This window comes from Falco peregrinus, chromosome 10 (assembly GCF_023634155.1).
Source record: "Falco peregrinus isolate bFalPer1 chromosome 10, bFalPer1.pri, whole genome shotgun sequence".
NCBI classification, from domain to species: Eukaryota; Metazoa; Chordata; class Aves; order Falconiformes; family Falconidae; genus Falco; species Falco peregrinus.
The window spans coordinates 14,049,610-14,072,784 of NC_073730.1; the positions used below are offsets into that span (position 1 = coordinate 14,049,610).

Below are 23,175 nucleotides of genomic sequence, written 5' to 3' on the forward strand. Positions count from 1 at the left end.
CAACCTAATCGCAAAAGTATCATTAAAGCAGGTTGACTTGCCCCTAAATGTAACAGTCTTCTCTCCTAACAAAAAAATTCTTAGAAACTGCTCCATTCCACATGCCATGGCATATATGACATTCCAGTATGACATGTACTGGAAGCTATATGGTCTTGCAGTATACATAAATGTTACCATATGTTTTGTTAAAACGTGTCCTATCTGTTACCATGTGCTTTATATTTTACCAAAACCATTTTTCCTGCTTGTATTTCTTATGGAACAGATCATCCTGAATTGTCTGTAGAGCTCATCCAGGGGCATGGTACAAGCCACAGTGCATGTGCTTACAGCTGCCCCAGATATTGCCCTCCACAACAGAGGAAACAATTATTCTTAGCTATTGTTGCTCCAGCTGTGTTAGTCCTGGAAGATTTTCATTCATTTAGGGACACACAGCAGGACTGATTAGAGTAATATTGTTTGTGAATTAAGAGAACAGACGGTGGCAGCCCAGTGTTACATAATGGTAGTTAGTTTCCAACTGTCCTAAGAATATTTTTCCTTGTGAAAGATACTTTAAGTCGTATTTAGTTGGGTTTTATTGTTTCAAATGAAAGCCCCTGCCTCCCTCTGCTCCCCAAAAGGTTGCATATAAAAAAAATGTAGAGGGAAACTTCTAGTGACCTATTGCATTGTTTTAACATTACCTTTCCTAGCAATGGCTGCTTGTCTTGGCAGTCATTCATAATTTTGAAGTCCTTCCAAGGGAAGAAAAGGCTCCATCCTCTTTGAATCAGTCCAAAGGAATCAAAATTCTATGACTAGTGCTAATCCTTGCCAATAACTTTCTTTTGCAGTTATTGCAGATAAAGAATTTACAATGCCGGTTTAGTGGCAAGATTTACGGGGCCCACACAAAGAAAATCTCATTAATGTTCATATGGCCAGATCACTCTGGTCACATATTTCTCTCTAGAGAAGCAAATAAAAAAAATATTAGTATCTCTCAATTGCCTTAATTTTTTTCCAAATGAGTATTATCTCTATTATTAGTAATATTAATAACTGATACTTTAGTACATAACAATGCTGGATATACATTTATAAAAATAGAACCAGTATGTCAACTCAAATCTCTAATAACATGAGAAGGAATAGAATGTAGTAAACAGGAGGAAAAAAAGAAAGTCTGTCAGCATATTGAAAGCAATTGTGTACCTGCGCTGGAGAGATGACTTCTGTGTTCTGCTGGTGAACACACATGACAATTATGTCAAAGTCATAACAAGATACGGCTGAATTATTATTTTTTTAATGCTTTACAACCATTTTTTAAAGAAAACTAAAATTGAGGTTGTTTGCTTGTATATGGACCTGATGTGCCCTGTAGAGAATACAGTACTTCTGAAGATTTACATAATTCAACATATAGATGCATTGGTTCGACATCTGAGTTGTCTAGAAGTATTCCCATAGAACTTGGAATGTCACGTTATCTTCTCTCCCTTTAATACTTTAGTTATGTCTTTAAATTTCCTGTGTAACCATTCACAGTATTTTTTATCCCAGCTTGAATAGCAGCACAGGTTTCCTCTGAGCCTGTTAAACAAAGTCAAATAGCAGTTTCCATCAGAAACAGTTGTTCTTGGCCTCCACTTGTACACATTCAAACAACTTGGTGATAATGGCATTCACCAGCAAAACCAGAAAAATGTTTATAAATTAATTTAAATTTCAATAAATCTGAGATAATTTCAAATATAATTTCCTTGCCTTATGGAGAATGTTCCTTTTTTAAAAAAACTTTTTTTTCTTCTGTCTTTCTATAACTTATTTTGAGTAAAGATCAAATATTAAACTCACAGCCTAATACAGGCGTTTCCAATGTTTTAAATATCACAGAATAGATTAAATGAGGAAGATTACTTTTTCTCATCCGAAGAATAGCAAGCACTGTGCTTTGATAAGTGAGAAATCCTCTCATTTCCAGTCAAATGTTTTGCATTTCCTTGAATTAAGTAGGTTTTGATTTCAGATAATGATACTGCCTGATTATGTGATACTTTTTAGATGGGAAAGGAAGTTTCTTGCTGCTTTCAGAAATAAAATGCTGGAATTTTATACAAATTTATATGCTCCAGTGTTTACCACTCCTTGTATGTATTGTTCATTCTACACAGGTTTTGACTTTTTTTAATTTCGTGGGTTTTCACTGTTGAAGGAGTAATATTTGCAGCAAAGTAAGCCAAGCTAAAGAAGGAAGTCATACCTCACGTAAGGGGACATAATATTCTGTGCAAGAAAGGAAATTTTTTAAAGCACTGCATGATGAACTTGGCCTGTTTTATGCAGTCTTCATCTTCCGCTGAAGCACCCGCTGTTGACTATCGCTGTAAGTTAGATAGTGGACCAGCAGTAAATGCTGCTGATGTGGCAAATGATCTGTTCCTCTGGCAGATTTTTCCAGAGTACACTATAGTCTTGCACTTCTGGCCTGAGAACGATGGATCTCTCTGTCCAGGTGGCCAACTTTGTCAGGATAATAAATCGATGTTCTTTCTTCTCTGTCCTGGAGGAAGTGTGGAGGAGGGAAGATGGTCTTCCTTCCAAAGGATATTTGCCTTTGCCATAGTGATAGAAAAAGCTGATGAATAAATCAACCAGAAAAACAAAACAGAAGGGTCAGAAAACTTATGGCAAAGGAAAAAACAATGAGAATATTGTATATGTCAGGACTCTGGTTGCCATTTCATAAACAAACTTCTTCCTATTTTTGTATATTTTACTTGGATATCCTGTTGCTTTCTTTATCCCCTGTGTGACATTGGGATTTTGAAAAGGACTGAAGCCATAGAAAGGTTTACATCTATTGCATGTTTTGAGAAGGTAGAGATGCTTCTGCTAAAACTGAGGAATGTTGAAAGAGTGGTAATAGGTGCTACTAAAATGGTAAATGCCAATTTTCTCCCAAGAGGAGAGTGGAAAGAAACACATCAGAAAATAAGGTGATTTTAACTACATGCATTAGAGATTTGCTATTTTGTGTGTTTTCTTTGAAACCTCTTTGTATTATGAGGTCAGTTTTGACATGTATTTTCAAGTTGTGTCGGAAAGCCAACTTTCACTCTTTATCTAAAGATGTTTATTCTTTGTGATGAAGTTTGCAAACTTCTGTCCTATGGCAAAGACAGCCTTCTGAACTACAGCCATGCATTGTGCTTGAGTTGACAGGCTGAGTGGCCTGTCATAGCTGAAAGTTGCCTATAAAGTACTTAAGAATTTTGATCCTCATTACTTCAGTCGCACAGGTCCTTGGCAGCAAAGTAGCTCTTTAGTCTTTCAGTCATTCCAGTATTAAGTGGTAGTAAATGTGATGTTTTCAATGTTAATTAATAAGTCATTACATAGCTGAAGGGGACAATGCAAAGTCTCATGGTATCTCTGTCAGATGCCCTGTTTGAGTCCATTGGGTTTTAGATTAGGCCAGGATGAATTCCTAAGTAAGAAGGTGACATGATTAACTTACAGAAAACTTACCTCTAGAGGCATGTCAAAGGCTACGAGCTTTAGGAATACAGTCAGTAGATTTGTATTTCCAAATCTCTTAGACATTTCTCAACTTTCTTTCCATTTGCTCATAGGATTTTTCTTGTTACTAAATCATGCTCTCAAAAACACAGACTAAAAGCATAGAAACCATCTCCTTCTGAGTCCCTGTTTAACTGTATCACTCGCACTTCCCCCATTCTCAGGCTTTTATCTTTCCATCTGCTTTTGGCTGTTGTCAGAGATGGGATTCTGGCTCTATAAAATTCTGATTGATCCATTGAAGGTGTTTATATATTTTGATAAAAATCTAAATTTGATAAACTAAAACCTCAGTGATGTGTCAAAGTCTGGATAATGCCATCTCTGTCTCCTTATAAAAAATACACTGATGAGCACGTTCAAGCAGGATTTGAATTCAGAAATACCGTAAATATGGAAGGACGAGTGAGATCTGGGGAACTAGCTATTCACTGGCCTGTTTTCCTTGTTTCTTAGAACTTTTCAGAGGAATATTGAATTAACTGGGAAAACCTTTCTCTTACAAAAGTAGACCTTTATGTCAAAAGTTTTGGTGTAGAGTCACATTTATTTTAATATATGATGGAGGACATCACAAGCAAATAGTTTTAAATTTAAGGGAGAAAGAGCCACAGCAGAATTAATGGATGAAAAGGGTTTCTTCTGGTGTAAGAAGATAAAAAAATGTAACCTCCAATCCAAAACATGTCATATGTTTTATAATATGTGAAAATAAGATTATAATAATATTCTCTATAATATTTTCTTCTATCTGAACTGTATGTGGTAGCACCATTTGTCCTTTCATTTGAACTACATGAGAAGACAAAACATTTTTCCTAAAATGTGGGAGATACTGAAGACTTAAGACTTCATAATGTCTTAATGTATCCGGAAAAGCTTTTTCCTTAATAGCCATTTCCTGTTTTCCATTTTTTCTCTGTTTTTTGTTCTCTTATCTATTTGCATTATTTACTGTGTTTTGTGGAGCAACTGTAAGTGATTCCTGAGTATAAGCTGGGGTTTGTCAGTAAAGGTTTTAAGTTTTAGAGTAACAAAACCTCAGGATATTTATAGGAATTTGGTTTACTACTCTCAAATAGCCTCTCAGTGCGTGGATCTTGGAAACCTTACAAAGTACATGGTAGTGTGACATTCATGCCTACATTGAATAGTAAATTTCTCAGCTGAGTAGCAAATTTGTCTGAGAAGAGTCTGTGAAATTTCTCTCCATGTAAAGTACTGTTATGTTGGAAGGAATGGTAGTTTTCATTCCTTTTCAAGGTTTTAAAGCTGCCTTGGGCTCTTGGGCACTTACTGTGTATTAATTTGGGGAGCACAAAGCTGCTCCCACTGTTACCAAACACTTCTGTGTGCTGTAAACCCAGATGTGACAATGCAAGCTATACTTGCTTTCACTCCAGGCTCTTGACATTCCATGTACTTGAGAGAGCTCTCTGAATAATGGAGACGTTTATCTTTTGAGACACAGCGAGCAATTACAGCCAAGATAAAACTGGAAGTTCTGTACCACGTATCAAGTTAGGCTTCCATAGAGTTTCACCTTCAGTGACCTTAAAGAGTAGGTATGAAATTGTTACAATCGGTATAACTTGGTTATTATGAGATCATAAAGAAATTACAGAAGACTTCTTGCTTGTTTTTATGTCCTATTTCTTCTGACTAGATCCTGCCAGGATTTCCAGTTATTCACAATGATTTGCTTTATAGCTATGTGCCAGAAAAGTGCTATTCCAGTCAAGTCCAGTAGATAATTGTGTCTGTCCGTCAAAGCACTGAACTTGGTTGTCTGAGTTTTGGTAATATAAAAAAGGATTGGAAGGATCCATTTTAGTAAATGTTAAATGGCATATTGTACAATACAAGTGCTGATGAAAATAGACAAGTATCATACTATGAAATGCATTCATTAAAACATTAAATTTTATAAAGAAGATTAATAAAATTAAAGATCAAGGTAAATTTACACATAATTCAAAAAATGAAACGATTTCACAAAGCATATTATGCAAAATTTTAAACTCATCATTTATTCATCTTTATAATAATATGCAGCTTTAGTCTAAATTAATAGTCTTTTTCAAGTGTACTGACCAATCCTTGTCACTTGTATAAGAACGGTAATGTGATGTCCTAGTAGGCACTACTAAATAGTGCAGATTAATTTAGTATTTACTTTCCCTCTAGATAGTTATGGATTTTTAAACACTCTGCTTACTTTTTAACCTTGTGATAAATTTCTGTTCATTCTTGTAATCATTCTGTACTATAGACTTCACCTGAAAATTTGTCCTCCTTTACGTTAAATGTGAACACCTTCTAGTCATCTTTTAAAATAAATTTTATTTATTAATTTTCCAATCAATAAATTGCATATAAGCATAAATAAATATAAACATTCCAATTAGTAAACACAATATGCAGGATAAAGGGAAATTACTTTTACTCAATTGTCTGAGATACTAAATTGTTAGTAGAATATATTTGCTTTGTACAAACACATTTTCTGAAGCCATAAACTACATCAGGATCCATATGCTGACCTTAGAGATAGAATAAACATCTCTTCATGCCACAAAATTCAGTGCAGTCGTGGTACAAAATACCTGAAAATGCAAGAAAAGCAAAGTCAGCATCTGGATCTTGGCACCATAGCAGATGAATCAATGTAATAAAATGTAACAATAAATCATTTAAAGGTTGATACTTTTATGTCAAACACTGTGGGTCAATAATACAGACTTTCTGGAATATTGCTTTTCAGTGTGAGATAACTGTGTTGTATTCATTCAGATAATCTAGGAAACTGAGTGCAAATAATTTGCTCAAAATTTTAATGATTTCACCCTTGGACATGCTCCTGAAAATTCCTGTGCCTTGATCCTGATGGTCTTGCAGATACCAAGCCATCATGCTACTTGGTATCCTGAATACGGAAAGACATCGCAAAGAAAGACTAATCTCAAGCTCATGAGCCTACCAAAATTTAACTGGATTTGGTCCTTGATCCACAAAAGGATTCAACACCACATGTGCTGCATTTACATGGCTTCCTTATGCTGCACAGATATTTTTTTTTTTCCTGTTAGGATGTCCCAGCTTCCAAGTGAAAGCCCTAGCAGCAGTGCACTGTTGTCTGACCCAGGCAGGAGTGAGAGAACCTCAGCCAGAAAACCATAGAGGTAGAGCATTTGTCTGGAGCTGAGCTGTTGGGGGAGAGGTGCTCATATCTGTTCCTCATGTGTGGAGCTAATTATAGTCAGAAATTAAGACAACAGAGGCAAAATTTATCCAATTAAAAGGGTCATTAAACTGTCTGTTCCTTATGAATTGGTACTCACATATAAATCTGTGAAATTTCAGGAAGGATCCTTGGCTCAGAAGCACAGGAATGTTGAAAGTCAGACATTTCTCTAGCTAATTCAGCACAGACCTTTGTCCTGCCTGACAGCAATTTCAAACACGCGTCACATTTCTCAAGTTATTTCTCTTATCACTAGAGAGTAACGTGGTTTATGATAGAGGGTGACACAACTGTGAAAGTCATTCTTGCTCAGTTGTCTATATCGGACAACAACGACTGGGGCTTTGATGCCTAGCCAAGTAGTTGTCTTGAAAGGGAAAATTCATCCCAGCAACTCACATCGTTCTTACTCGTTTGTCTAGAAGAACTCAGCTGCACATGGTTTTTATCACTTAGCTACTCCTACATTAGCATATTCCTTCCATGAAAGTGTTAACAAAGCAAGTACTTAGATGATACTTAACTTTGAGGAGAAAAAATGAAAAAGAAATAGTCAAAGTAACAAAACAGCATGCTGTTGATTTAGGGTAGAGCACATCGAAGAACTAAAGGAAAGGTGCCAGATCCTTAACAGACTTGCAGCTGGCTGTGTCACTCGGTTTATTAGTATATGTACACAAACACACGTATTTTGCTACTGCAAAATGCTTCCTCTTGGATACTTGTCACTTTGGCTTGACAGAAGTAAAAATCAGTTCATTCTTTCTTGTTTCCATTTAGAGGGTTGTTTTCTTTAGAACTTCCAGTCCACCTCCAGAGAGGGAAAAATGACAATATCTAGATAAAAGAAACATTTCTTTATGTGTCTTTAGAAAACAGTTTTTTAAATTGAGCAATCCTTGTAATCCTCACCCACATGGAAGATTCAAGAATTATGAGTCTTGAAGCATGCGGTGTTAAGTCATTTAATTCTTTTCTGATACCTGTGTAATATTTGTACCTGTTTGTGAGCCAGTCCGCTGTGGGACTACAAAGATAACATTTATATAATGCAATGCAGCAAAACTAACAGCTATAGAGCTGAACACAGCTCTTCAGATTATGAACCATTGTAAGAGAATAAAGAATATAGTCTGTGATAGACACGTTGAAGGATAATCAATTATCCTTCAAGTGCAGTTATTAGTAGCCTGTCTAGGAGAATCCAAGTTCTGCATTTGTTCAGGTGGAATGGTCTGTTACAGGCCTTGCTCTCGTCTGGGTCCATAGGGACATACATGTACCCTGTGACTGAAGAGCAGGAAGGAGGTGAGAAATGACCGATCTCCGTTTTTCCATAGTCAAGGATCTACAGGTTTCTTGCAGAGCAATTGCTGATGAATGGTAACAACGTTTGGTTGGAAAGTTGTGCACCATTTTCTTGATTAACTTCATCTGATCATGTGAAATTCTGGCCTTAATGAGATACAAAATGGGATTTGGTAGTACTGGAATTTCATATAGAGCACTGGGGGAATTAAGTAACTTGGTCATATTCCTTTTAAATGTTTTCAGATTACTTTATCTTGCCATATCTCAAGTCTTAGCCAGTATCTGCGCTTTGGCCCAAATCCCACTTTATTTTTTTACTCTGACCATTTTAAATTAGTTTTGTCTGAAAAGCTATATATCTAGTGAGAACAAATGACTTTGACGTGCCTCAGTATATTTGGCTCAAAATAAAAGTAGATCTGAGCTCTCACTTCAAAATTCCCAAGAGATTTTGAATACTCAAGGCTCATATTTGAATTTGGCTCTTGATTACACTGGAAAATATTTCAAAAGGGAAACTTTTTTTACATATGTCACTATGAAGACAATGGAAGCTCAGCTACCCAAACTAATAGAGTTTGACTTACGGTACAATACTTGGCACTCTTAAGTATGTGGATTTCAGTTTCACCTTTAGATCTAGCATCGCTAAATTTATACCTTCTTTTTCCGTTAGAAATAAGATTTGGGATTTCCACAGCTTGGGTTTTTTTTGCCAACAACAAGAGACTAAGATAAAAAGTTGGGACTTTTTTCTATAGCGGCTTCTACTTTTTTTTTAGATTAATTTCTTGTTCTTTCCGTGAAGTGAAATAGACAATGCCTCTGAATAGAAGAAAACAAGAAATTAGCTATTTTGTAGACTTTGAAAGTTATCGTACATGTGTATTATTTTATCTGGCATCTTTTGTGGATTCTGGATGCCTGCAGACTAACCAAACAGGAAGTGTCATAGCTGGGGACCTGGTGCCTGAGAAAGATCATGAAGGAAGTAAATGCATTTATTTTTATATACACTATTTCAGAAATTCCAGAAAAGGGAAAGAAGCAGATGATAAAACTTTCTTAAGTTGTTTCTTTTTTCCCTTTTTTCAACAGATGACAAGTTAGATGTGGAGTACAATTGTAAGGTGTGATGTGGGTTACAAGGTAATGCGTTGGTGTTCTTTTTGTAGCTAGGAACAAAGTTACAATTCCTGAAACAGGCACAACCCTTTAAATAGAACTGCCTGTATCTCATCCTTCCCATCCAGAGATGAAAATTATAGGGAGTCAGTGATGCTCTCCTCCCCCTCTTGGGGGCTATACAGAGGTTGTATTATTGTCGGGTGATGAGAAGGAAGGTGGAGGGAGTAAGGCAAAGCAAAGGGTCAGGGAAGCTCTGGGAAGCAAAAAGCCGGTTGGCACTGAGAAAGGAAAGACAGTATATAATCCATATAGCAGGCTGTTGAGGTTGCTGAGAACTGAAAATTTTGAGGCTGGCAAATCATTATCTGCTGTATGAGGCATATATTCAGCTGTATTCATACATGTCCTCCAGGTTCATGGTTTTTTGGCTATTTGATCAAGATATGACCATATTGAAGGTGTTACTTTGGATATGGTGCCCAAAGGCCATTCCTTCTTTGTTGATGCAGAGAATCGTTCTCATTTGAGTTACTGCACATTCATCTTGCTTTTAATCTCTACACATGATCGTACTGTGGAGGTGTCAGACATTCTTTGCATAGGGTGAAACCTCTTCATCCCAGCTGCTTCCATAAAGCATCAGAAACTCTGTAAGAGGCTTTTCTAGATGTCCAGTGCACATCCCAAGGAGATATTTCATGTGAGATGGGTGAGGGCTGCAGTTTGAATGGGGGACATAAGTACGAACTTACTGTAATACCTCTGTCATCTGAAGGCTGAAGAATTGTTGAGTCAGACTTAGCTGCATCTTCTCACCTTAGTGCCATACCTTCCACAGAAGGATTCTGCCCTCTCAAGCTGATGGGACACAAAGATGCTTAGTAATAAATATTGCATATGTTTCTGTGTTGGGGCTCTGTATAAATGTTACTAGTCCAGCACGGTGTTTTTAGCAGAAATGCCAAATGGTGGCTCTACATGCAAGATAAGCATTTTATTGCTGATGCAGAAAACATAATGTCAAATTACATTAATTTCTTTCTAACTTTTTTTTTTTTCAATCTCCTCTGCCAAAAGAGAAGGGTTAGCCCTTTTCTCCGTAGATCCTTGGCCACAAATCACAATACCAGTGGTGAAGGTTTTAAGAGACCAAATTCTGCATGAGCTTTATCCTTTCAGTTTTCCCCTTATAGGCTCTACAAGAGAATGCAATACATTAAGAACCTAGGAAGAGAGTTAGAAATGTTGGTTAACTAACATCTTGGATAACGTGCATCAAGGTATCAAGAACTAGTTATCTCTTTGGTATAGAGGAAATTAATTGAAGTTTATTATATAGATATTTAGCAGGGTTGTAGAAAGTACGACTTAAAGCAAATGCTTAGCACAGTCCTGAAATGGTTTTCTTTTCTTACATTCCAGGGACATCTGAAGTAAGTTTCAGTTTCCTGAAGGACATTTGTATTTTCTGATGCCAGGCCAAAAATGATGTGTTCAGTATTTCCAAATTCCCTTCTGACACACACAATTGTTTTATCTTTGTTTGTCCACCAAAGCCTGAGAAAAGTCTCTTTTGATTACTAGATGCATTGCAGAAAATATTTACATCCCAGTGCTTAATTCTTTTAGTCTCTTTTGCCTTTAGTAATAGTTTTGTAATGCTTTTTACATTCCAGTCTTCATTATGCTCGGCATGTGTCAGGATCTCTTCTAGTTGATCCTGTAATACTTGATCTCACTGTGAATCTAGATGCATCCTCTGTTTTCACCCCCAGTGCTCTCTTCTGTGCCTTTTGGAGAAAAAGCTAGGTTGTCTAAACTTTTGAGGTCAACTGCTAAAACTTGTCAGCTGATCTCTATTGTTTTCAGACAGAACAGCCAGTTCTGAAAAAAAGCGAACTTGATACCCATTTTCCTATTTGCAGGTTGATGGTGAGGATAGCAGGGTCAACAATAAAGCATATATTCTTTTTAAAATATATAGAAGGCTCACATTTGAAGTTAGCTAAATATCAGATTTTAAGACTTTTTAAAATTTCTTGGCATCTCTGTACTTTAATATTTGTTGGCTAACCCTGCTCTCATCTATACTGTCTGAGTTAAATTTGTCTGATCACTCACTATAGTTAGTCCCTCTGGTAAGGATCCAACTCCAGTAAAGTTAGTGGCAGCTGTCCAGTATAATTTAGTGAGAGCTGGATCAGTTATTTCCTATTTCATGTTATCTGATGAAAGAGCTGATTACAATTTTTCCAGCATGCGGATATGGCCTCCTATCTTTGTATCTTTTTCTGTCTAGAAACTGATTTCCCAGAAACAGGGAAATTTTGCCTTTTTTTCCTTCAGCTTAGCCTGTGATTACTTAAGCATAAGAGTTTCATTTCGTGCTTCTCTCTGCTTCTGGTTAAAAAGTATTTATTTGCAATCTAACTAAGAGAGCACACTTTCTTCAACAAAACCCTTCTCTGTAAAGTGAAATCACATTCTCTAGATGTTGTTACCTAGTCTGGATAGATTTTGGATTCTTGGATTTGATAATGTACTTCCAGAACGGTACTCTGATTGGATTTCCTGAGACTTACGAGAAATTTTTTTTTCTTCCTCCTCTGACAAGAACAGTGGTGATGTCAATAAAAGTAATATATTATGGGAGAATCCACTCTGGCAGTTTCAGTGAATTTCAGCTTTAGTGATTTTTCATTAGGCATCACTAGGTGCTTCAGATTTCCCTGTTTTATTGTATTCTGGGTAATTCTTGCGTTGTCTTGTTTAGTTTTTTCATATTTATCAATATTGTTATTATTAGTTATTATTAATTTGAAGATATACTATCTGCCTGAGAACACAATTTTATCTTCCCACAGTCTTTACATCCCTTTTATATTTATGAGTTTATCACAAGTGTATGAAAAAGCAGTTGATGCTTCATATTTTAGCTAGTGTGATTCTGTAGCAGCTTGTACTGTCCAGCTACCTTTTGATGAGGATGCAAAAGTAGGGGCAGCTGCAGTCAGGAGGAAAGCAGAAAAAGATAGTTCCCAAAGAAGACATGCTGCCTGTGGGCCAGCGGGAGCCTTGTATCCTCAGGTACTACTTTCTCCTGAACATGGTATTTTGGAGTTAGCATTAGGTTATTAACCATAAAATCTGCCTGACTTCAAAAGTATTATGTTGATGTAGTGCCAGCTTTTCAGCAATTAAATTTCTTTAGCATTTACAGCATCATTACTTTATTTTTTCCAAGTTATTACTCATTTACTAGATACTTGAATCTGTGCTGTTTAGAAAATATACCATATGATGACAATATTTCAGACATCAAATGACCAAACCTATATATAACAAACAATTTGCCAGAGACATTTCGAAAATTTGTTTTGTTTTGAATTTCATGCTGCTTTTATTTAGTGATTCATAATTGACCAATATAAACTACTCAAGTAGTTGAATAAATAAACAATTGAGAGTTTGACAGCTTTATCCATTCTTTGCATTCATAGTATTTCCCAGTTGAAAATTAAACACTGAAAATATTATTATTCTTTTTTTCATAACATTGTTGCTATATTAGCCAGTAATAGTTGTCCTCAGAAATATTACAAAATGGATATGTATACCCACTGGAAACCAAGTGGTGAAAATAATCCCACAGTTGCATTATCATCTGCTGTACTTCAATTACAAATAGACAGGACATAAGAGATCTGAGAGGCATATCAATAATGTAATGCATATAATCAGTAGCATCTTGAAAGAGGGACATTTTAGATACATTTTTAAAGTGGAATTGGGAAAACTAGTTCATTCAGTTCATCTGAATGGGCTGAACCTGATTGAAACTGATCAAGTGGGATCTCCAGACTTTTGTCGTCTGATTTATTTCTTCATTTTTAGGGATCAAAAATACTTAGGAACATGAGTAACATGGTAGCAAGGTTTCCAAAGGGAATTCTGAGTTAGATAAAGTTATTTACAGAATTGACCATTTTTAGAAGTATTCTCAAGACTCAGCTCTAGAAAAATATTTGCACTGAAGGCAAACTTGAATAACTTTTCCGCCTGAGATATAGTACCATTCAGTTCCTCGGAATTACCCACATTCTTTCGTTTTATCAGTTGTTTGCACGATCAGACCTCGACTCGGTCTTTTTGAGGCTGGCAGGCACGGCGTTACAAGCGGTACCGTTTCCTGGGCGCTGAATTCTGGATGAGAAAAGCAGCAGAGGGCGCTGCGCGCGGCGGGACGGCCGGGGTGGATCGTGGATCGTGGATCCCGGCCCCCCGCCCGGATCGCCCCGTCCGGGGATTCCCCGCTCCGCCTCGGGGCGGGAGAGCCTTTATAAAGAGCACGCTGGAGCTGTTCTCATACTGTTGCGAGCGGCAGGATCCCACCGCGCTTCTTCACAGAAAACAGAAAGCAAGGCTTTTCGGTTTACTTGCTTTACCTAGTAACAGCAATTACAAATGGTAAAGCAGATGGGAAGAACAAGCCAAGCTGTGCTAATAATTTTGTATGTGTTAATGGCTGGTAAGTTGGTGTGTGTGTGCTTTATTTGCTTTTAATTTTGTTAAGTGCAAACTGACCTACAATTTACTGTTTGATCGTTATTTCTTTGTTCCAGTTGCTTTTACATTTCAGTGAATACAACTGTCAATTAAATAGTTCTGTCAAAATGTCAGGAAGCTTTTTTTGACATTTACTTTGAGCTTTTCTGTGCTCTGCAATGATGCAATCATTTTCTTACTGAGTTTGCTAAGAGACAGTCTGGGACACAACTGCAGTGTATCACTGCATGTTTGATTCTTACTGTCACCCCTGACAGTATCCGTGAAGTTTGGTACTAAATGTCCTGTTGAAAGTGATTCTGCAGTTGTCCTTGCTATCTTACTTGCCACCCCTCCCTGCAAATGTTACAGATTTTGGAACCAGATCCACCTGGTAATAAAAGGTTATGTTGTGCCAATGCATTTATTTTCACTGACAGCATTGGGTTTATGCCACTTTATAGATGAGAACTGCCAGTTAGTCTTCTAAGTCTGTATTATCTCTGACAAAAATAACCATGTTTATGGGTATTTTGGAGATATAAACCACTATGATCTTTATTAGTTTAACCTCCACACAACTGTAAACTTGCCAAGCCATGACCTCATGTAACAGTAGAATGTAAGAATAAATGGGAAAATAAATGTTTATTTATTTATTTTTATATGTATATGAGTTTATGTATGTTCTCCCTATTGTAGTTAAAGCTTTTGAAATGGAGATTATACCTGCTAACAGAATTGTTGCACAGATTGGAGAAACACTCATACTCACATGCAATACTACTGACTGTGCATCGCCAAGTTTTTCCTGGAGAACCCAGATGGACAGCCCCCTTGGAGGAACAGTGAACAACCACAGGACATACTCTACCTTGACTATGAATCCAGTTAGCATTGTGAATTCTCATGATTATCTGTGTACTGTCTTCTGTGGTGAGAAAGAGAAAAAAGAGAAGAGTATCACAGTTGAACTTTACTGTAAGTAAAAATGTAAAATTCTCTAAGTAGTACACACTTGTAAAAAATCAGTAATTGTTTTTAGATATTATCACTGGTAGTTAACTGATAGTGCTGGGATAACGCGTCTGCTGTAGCTCAACATATACTTCCTCATAAGATTCCTTTACCTGTCTGTTCAGGACTCTTTCTCAGGCCCTTTCTGCACTGAAGGTAGTACATACTGGTCTTACTTATTCTTGTTCTTGCTAATATTTGAAAGCCAAAACATAGACTCCCCAAAACATTCATAGAGCTGGAAAAAAATAATCAAAACCTTTGCGGTTTGCAGCAGAATGATTCAGATGCCAAAACCTACTAACACAGAAGACAGGATACCACCAGTGTAGGGATTGCTCTGGATGCCTTCATTTAGGCAGCTATATCATTGCCTAGGTCCTTGCTGGATCTTACTAGATCATTTGCGATCATATTTCAACAACTGTACAAATATAATTCCTGTTTGTGTATGAACCACTTATAAAAGACCTGTATGTCTCCATATCAAGATATGTCTTGTGATAGAGTTGATATAATGTCATGTTCTGCATGCCTCTTATGTTGACACTAGAGCTCATCTCTGCTAGACTAAAGGGATGGATTTTATTCTTTTAGCTTTCCCTAGTGATCCTATAATTGAGATTAGCCCATCTTCAGTTTCTGGAGAACCAGTCACTGTTGTCTGTAAAATTCCTGATGTATATCCTTCTGATCACCTGGAAGTACTTCTAAAGAAAGAGGAACATGTTATTCATACGGCAAATTTTTATGATGATGACAGAAAAAATACAGAGACCAAAATTGTGAAATACTCATTTAATCCCACGGCTGAAGATATTGGGAAAGAGATCACCTGTGTGGCCAAGTTACCAATTGATAGCATGGACTTTGAACCTAAAGAAAGAGTAACTTCTCAGAAACTGAATGCAAACTGTAAGTATTTTTATTCTAGGGCTTTCACACCAAGTACTGTTTAATGTTAACTTTCATGGAATGGGTTTACAAAATGTGTCCTAGAAATCATTTATAATCTGCACTTCTTATCTATATTATTTATGTAGATAATCTATTGTATTCAGTTGAATTCTGTTGTATTCAGTAACAGTCACTGAGTCCTTACATACTCGCTGTTGTTCATGACAGAGGTTAGGCAATGCTTTAGTAACATTTCTCGCTCTCTCACCTTGGTCTCACTCTCCCACCTTGGGCACTGGTGCTCAGTCAGAAAGTAAAGACCAGAGGAAAAATGGCAGCATGCAGATATACTTTTTTTTTTTTTAATTGCCATTGTGTACTTAGCAGTTCCAAGTTTATAGCCCTAAACAACAGGGAGACAAGTGTAAGAGTAGCTTACTTGTGCTAGTGTGCTTACTAGCTTGGCTTTCAAAGCTGCAAGATAAATGTCTTCTCAAGTCTGGAAAAATTGTTCTACTGTGTTACTGGAATACACGTTATTCATTTTTTCTTGGTATTGTGTGAAATGTACCTCTAGAGAAGCAAGTGTTAAAGATGTGCGTGTTGTTCTTCGTTAACTTACTGACCTTATTTCTCTTCTGTTCTCTTCCAGTTGGTCCACAAAATACTGTCATTACAGTGTCTCCAGGCAACTTGCCAATGAAAGGAGACCCTCTAAAACTCAGTTGTGTGACTGAGAGTAATCCACCACCACAAGTAGTTTGGAGAAAACATCTGGCTGATGAAAGCATTCAGCATCTGATAGAAAACAATGTCCTTTCTATTCCCTATGCCCGTTTCACTGATTCAGGACTGTACATCTGTGAAGTAATTAACCCGGTAACTAATAAAACAGAGACAGCAGCTGTGGACATTGTTATACAAGGTACAAGTCTGCTTGAATTTAACTTGTATTATCCAGCTGCCTGTTGAGATGGAGGATGCTGAAACAGTGAAAATTACGAAATTATTTGCCTTCCTTGTCATATATTCAGGATTTAGCTTTCAATTTACTGCTGCTCTTCATGGGCTGTGCTTTTCATTTCTATGCTTAATTTTTAAGTAATTCTGTCTGTACTACTGTTGCACACGTATACCTCTATACATTTCCTGCAATGCAATACTCAAAGTGATAAAAGAATCTGAGAAAGGGGGGGTGCCGGGGACACTTGAAATCCTAACGTACGTAGCAGTTTCACAGGGACATCACAATCTCCTCCTTTGAACTAATAGTTTTAGTCATTAGTAGTGAATTTAGTAGCCTGGGACCAAAACCAAAAGGAATAGATCCTTGGACGAGCAATTCCTGCTTTCTTAAAACCCTCTCCACCTTTAGTACTTTTGCAATAGTATAACAGCCTTCTCTTTTGTCATGCAGGTGCTCCAGATGTTGCAGAACTCTCCATTGAGCCTTCTACAACAGTTCAAGAAGGAGAAAATGTTTCCATACAATGCTTTGCTGAGAGTAACCCTCCTCCCAAGATTATTTTAAGGAGAAAGTCTGACGGTGCAGACATGGGGTCTTACAGTGAGGGGACAATTCTCCTTCGACCTGTGACATTCCTAAATGGAGGAGACTATGAATGTGTAGCAGAAAATAAGTTTGGGAAAAGTAAAAGTGAAATAACACTTAATGTGGAATGTAAGTATGTGTAATGTTTTCCCAATAGTTTAAAAATACTTAATTAATTCAATGCTAAATGTAACAATCAAACTAACTAAAACCCCATGAGTACAAAAAAAATAAGCATAGTCCTCTGTTCTTCCCCAAAGAAAGGAGCAGTGCTGATGAGCAAAACAAAGACAGGAAATGTTTCATGTAATGACAGCCTTAAGTCAGGATCTGAATGAGCAAGAAACTGATCTACCTTCTTAACATCCTTGGTTAGAAGTACTTTGTTAATATGTTTAGGCTATAGAGAGTTTGTATGAAAGCTCTGATGCTGTGTCCTTTACTTCTTATTCTAAGAACAAAAAAGAAATTAACTTCGGGAGGCTCACAACCTGGCATCCAGTAAGACATGTTGGATCTATTTCTAAAAAATCCAATGATGATTAACTACAGGATTCTTTCTTTCAGATGGACCGAGGAATACAATGATCTCTGTTATTCCTGCTACTGCTGTTAAAGAAGGAGAAACTGTGATGATGAAATGTACTAGTTCTGGTAATCCAGCTCCAGTGATCTCTTGGAATAAAAAGAAGGCCACTGGGGAGTCTGAGAAAATTTTGAAACATGAAATTTTAACTATACAGAACATAAAAAGTCAAGATCTGGGTCTTTATGAATGTGAAGCTTATAACCAATTTGGCAAAGAAGAGAAAGCAGTGAAATTACTTGTTCAAGGTTAGTAGAACAAGACAGAACACAAGTTTTTCGTTTTATGTATTTTAGGTCCAGATCTCATTCTGTGAAGCATGGGGGAATTCTGTCTTCGACATCAATGAAGCTAAAAGGTGTCTTTAATGTCACTAAGTCATTTGGGAAGCTTTAAACAAAGAAAGGTGAAGTCTGCCTTAGTACAGATAGCTTCCATCACTCCTTCAGATTGGCGAATGTATACATGAGGCAAAGAAGCTATGCAGTGCCTGTATGTACTTCCAAATAAGTATCAGTGAAGGATCCAGATACCTGCATACAAAAGTTTCAAACAGAAAGAACATGCTGAAACTCCTCTGTGGAGGGACTGTATTACAGCCCCTTGGCTCTCCTTTAAGTTACGACTCTCTATCCTGTTCTTGCAAGCTGCATTTAAGCTATACTAAATGCTGATTCCTCAGCCTATATGCAGTGATAACAAAGTTTTCAGTTGTAAGCAGACTTCTCTGCTTTAGCCCTGCTACTTCTGTTTATTGCGCGGTAACAGTGTCTTACTTAGGGATCACTTCTGCCACTAATCCATCTCTCTTCCTTATTCTTTATTATTTTTGCAGCTGCACCAAAAAATACATTTTCAGTTTTCCCTTCAAGTGCAGTGATACAAGGAGAAAGTGTTACCATCTCTTGCACATCTGTGGCTATTACCCCTGTTCAGAGTACTCCGAAAGAGAATAGGTGATGGGTTCACAACCCTTGAAACAGTGCATGGCATATATACTATAGATAGGGCTCAGCTAAAGGACACAGGAACATATGAATGCATATCATTAATGAATTGGGAGAGCAGTCTCAGCACATAATACTTTATGTCAAAGGTTAGTTAAAATATCTACGTAGAGAGTTAATATTAGGATTTGTTTTAGACAGAATGACATCTTCAGTTCTATTGAGAATGAATTGTCTGAAAAAACTGAGATCAGTTGCACAGGTTCTTGTCATAAGTGGTAGGATCTTAGTGCTAATGAAAACTTCTGTCCAAAATGGCAGATGTGCAAAATAATTGCTTCTTCAAAGTTTTTCATAGTTCCACTTCCACCTTTGAAAGCAGGATGTAAAATTGTGGAACCTAGTGAAAAAATGTTATTCTAGGACTCCTTCCTGTGCCTTTTCTATTTCTCTTCTGTTGAAAGAGGACATCAGCCTCTGGGTCTGTTGGTCTGTGTCCTTTTATGAACTCAAATAAACAGACGGTGAACTTAAAATAAGGAAAGGTTCCGTATAATGTAAAAGAGAAGCAACATACTCCATTAATTGATAAAATGTTCTTTCAGTCAGCTGCTGTTGACTGCAGTTTGTGAAGGATAGCCTGTGACAGAGTAGTGTCTAAAGCTACATGCTTAATTATTATAGTGAATCCATTAACTGGATTAGCACTTTGTGTGTACAAGCTGCTGATACCTCATGAGTTTTTTGCTTCTGTTTGTTCCTAAATCCTACATTGTATTTCTTTTCAGTTCCTCCCCAAAATATTACTGTGTTAGTATATCCATCAAAAAATGTTAAAGAAGGAGAAAATGTCACTATTATGTGTAGCACATACAGTAACCCACCGTCAGAGATGGTCCTGAAAAAAGTCCATCAGGAGAAAGAAATTATTCTGCCATCAGTGAATGGAACATTTATACTCTACAATGTCACCAAGAATGATACAGGCAGATATTTGCTTCATGTTTTCAATGAGGTTGGAAACAACATCAAAGAGATTGAGATAGCTGTTGTAGGTAGGTAACTCTATTGCCTTAAACTTACTTTGTTCATACTTCCTAATGAATTTTGTGTCAAGGTGAGCACAACTAGTCCATGGCTGATCCTGGCACAACAATACTTAAAAAAACTCACAAAAAATTGAAACAAATAATAAAACAGCTGGTGAGAGTAAGATGTGTTTAACCTCCTTTCAGCATGGATGTTTTCTCTCTTACCCAAGTTGGTGTGGTAGCTTTAAGGATGGGGCCAGAGAAAGGTGGATCCTGGCTGTACATCTGTCCACATGCATGAACAGTGAACTGAAAGTTCTGTTCCACAGAAAACTCTAAAGACTGTGCTTTTAAAACATGGTCTTCTTAAGCATTGTTTCCAGGAGGTAGAAATGTCCCCAGATGTTTCCTGGGTGTCCTGGGTTTGGATGGGATAGTTAATTTTCTTCTTAGTAGCTGGTACAGTGCTGTGTTTTGGGTTTAGCATGAGAATAACGTTGATGACACACTGATATTTCAGTTTTTGCTAAGTAGTGCTTACTCTAAATGAAGGATTTTTCAAGTTTCCCATGCTCTGCCAGTGAGCAGGTGCACAAGGAGCCAGGAGGGAAGACAGCCAGGACAGCTGACCCGAACTAGCCAAGGGGATATTCCATACCATAGAACGTCATGCTCCGTGTATAAACTGGGGGGAGGGCGATCGCTGCTTGGGGACTGGCTGGGCATCGGTCAGTGAGTGAGTGAGAAGTTTTTTTCCCTTGGGTTTTATTCCCCTCTCTCCCTCTCCATTACAGTTGTTGTTGTTGTCAAACTGTTCTTATCTCAACCCACGGGTTTTACCTTTTTCTGATTCTCCTCCCCGTCCCACTGGAGTGGGGGACTAAGTGAGTGGCTGCGTGGTATTTAGTTGCTGGCTGGGGTTAAACCACTGCGCTGGGTAAAATACATTGCATTCTTCTTGTATTCTTCATGAGCTCCATGGTATTCTTCATTGTCGATTTTAAATGGGTTTGAACTCGCATAGCAAATTAAAGACAAAGATAGTGGCTAGGAATTAAAATGTTTAATATGGAGTTGCTAAAGAAAAAAGCATGAGGAAAGTGTTTTGAAATGTGCTTTGTGTATGGAAACAGAAATAATGTTCCAAATAAAGGTCATTAGTAACACTGCTTTTACAGTAATATACACGTATCTGTTTCAATCACTTTTTACACAACTTTTCCCCCTTTTGTCTCCATTTTCAGGAAGACTGGAAAAACCAGATCAAATGATACCACTGGTTATTGCATTCTCCTGTGTAACAGCAATAGCGGTACCTGTAGTTGCAATTTTAATCTACGTGTCAAGAAAAGCAAAGATCAATGGATCCTACAGTCTTGTAAAAGCATTCAGGCTGAAAGTGTGATCACATGAATATAAGTTCATAATTAGCAATGTTATTTATTGTTGTGACTGGTTTTACTCTTCTATAACATATGGTAACAAGGAAGTGACTTAAGAACACTGCCATGTTGAGAGCAAATGGATTTTTTTTTCACGTTTTGATAAGTACTTCAGTATTTAAATTAAAAGGAAAGCTAGCATCCTGTTCTAGAAATTGGTAAATCACTTCTGTGTTGAAGCATGCTGAACAAAGAGTTCCTTGGAGAACTAGGTTTGTACATAGTGTATAATTTGTGTTATATGTTCAACTGAATATCAGTTTGTAAAATTAGTCTTACTGCAGCTGTACAGAGAAATGTTGTTAATTCAAAGATATAAGCTAATATTACTTGAGCTGATCAGATGATAATATTTTATTTTGTATTACTTTACAAAGTGAATGTTTTTAATAGAATTTGTCTGCTTGTGGTAACTATTGGAAAATGTTCTCTCTTCACTCACATTGCCATAAACTCAGTACCTTCAATGAAGTTACACAATCACTAGGCTATGCATTTTTAATTAATTTAAACTAATTTAAGAACTCAAAGCTCATTTGTGAAACACTTTATTTTAAATATTATTCAGAAGATGTCTGAGATTGTTAGACTAGTTAGTCTTAGGACAGCTGAGGTATTTTTGTAGGGTTTAATCATTCTCAAATCAATGACAGAATCCTGTTATTTGATGATGAGCCAAATCAGACCCTTCATTTAGAATACAAGCTACTGCTAAATATGCTTGACAGATTCCCGCTGCAAAATAAAACTACCAATAGGTTTCTTTGACTAAATCCTTCTAGTGACTCTTTCTTAAGGTTATGTGAGAATACATGTCCCTAGGAAAGAATGAGTGAAAACTATTATCCTGACCAGCAGCAGATTTGAGTGTCATGGGAAGCCCCTAACTGTAAAGGCACAAATGAGGCAGGCAGCAACCTAAAGGCACAGGCAAGGAGGAGAGGCAAAATCTGTGCGGTCTCAGCAACAGTGATTGAGTTGTTTCCTGAAGAAATGCCCTTCCCAAGCTGCTCACTGTGGGAAACTAAACCATTTGCCTGACAGCTTTCCTTTTAATAGACAGCTGGTGCCTGCACGCTTGACCCTGGTTAGTGCCTTTTTTCACTGCACACTTTCCCAGTGCTGGCAAAATGACTGTGAAAATAGAGGACTTTCTGTACAGAGGCAAAGATGAGGGGGAAGGAAAGGCAGAGTTTGATGATATTCTCCCTTACATCCCTTCCCCTGGCTAGCAGTGCTGCTTTGACTCATCTGGTTGGTGATGACCAGTACTGAAGGCAAGGTTGTGGGAGGTTCAGGCGCTGTGGCTGAGGTGTTGGAGTGCATCTAGTCTCAGCAGCCCTGAGCCACTGTATTGGCTTCCCCAAACTCGTACGCACGAGGCCAAGCAGAGATAAGTGAAGAGTTTCTTTACATTATACAAATGGTTACAACTGCCGCCAACAGCAATACAAATGCAGATGTCTTGGTAGCTAGCTGCGGGATGAAGCAGTGGTGCAGATCTCCTGTATCTTTTTCGTAGCATGTTCAGCAGTGTTTTGTGCACGGTAAATCAGCACATGCAGGGTCCTGCACTTATCTACAGTTGAACAGGGAGGCTTGGAAAGTGGGGGTGTAGCAGAAAAATGGGAGAGCAGTGTGGACTTGGCTTGGAGGAATGTGAGCATGCAGTAGGAGGGTGAAGAAAAGATTGAAGACAGAGGAGGAGAGCTTTGACAGGCCCATGACATAAATTTCTTGGAGGTGGTGCCAGGCATATTTATTCAGAATAATGTCAGGCCTGTCTCAGTGCTGTCTTGTGAACAAACCAGAAAACATGATTTTTCCACTGTGCAAAACTTTGCTGCATGTGCATTTTGCCCGCTGGGTATACTTCTGATATCCATATTGCAAGAAGGATAG

At 37.5% G+C, this 23,175-nt stretch overlaps 1 protein-coding gene across 1 annotated transcript; it reads left to right on the forward strand.

The window, feature by feature from the left end:
* Positions 1 to 13,606: 13,606 nt before the first annotated feature.
* On the forward strand, positions 13,607 to 21,753 carry VCAM1 (vascular cell adhesion molecule 1). Its single transcript, XM_027786527.2, has 8 exons — positions 13,607 to 13,784; positions 14,504 to 14,782; positions 15,416 to 15,733; positions 16,368 to 16,640; positions 17,133 to 17,396; positions 17,835 to 18,101; positions 19,589 to 19,855; positions 21,076 to 21,753. The coding sequence occupies exons 1-8, from the start codon at positions 13,721 to 13,723 to the stop codon at positions 21,234 to 21,236; spliced, it is 1,893 nt and encodes a 630-aa protein (XP_027642328.1). The 5' UTR covers positions 13,607 to 13,720; the 3' UTR covers positions 21,237 to 21,753.
* The last annotated feature ends 1,422 nt before the right edge of the window (positions 21,754 to 23,175 follow it).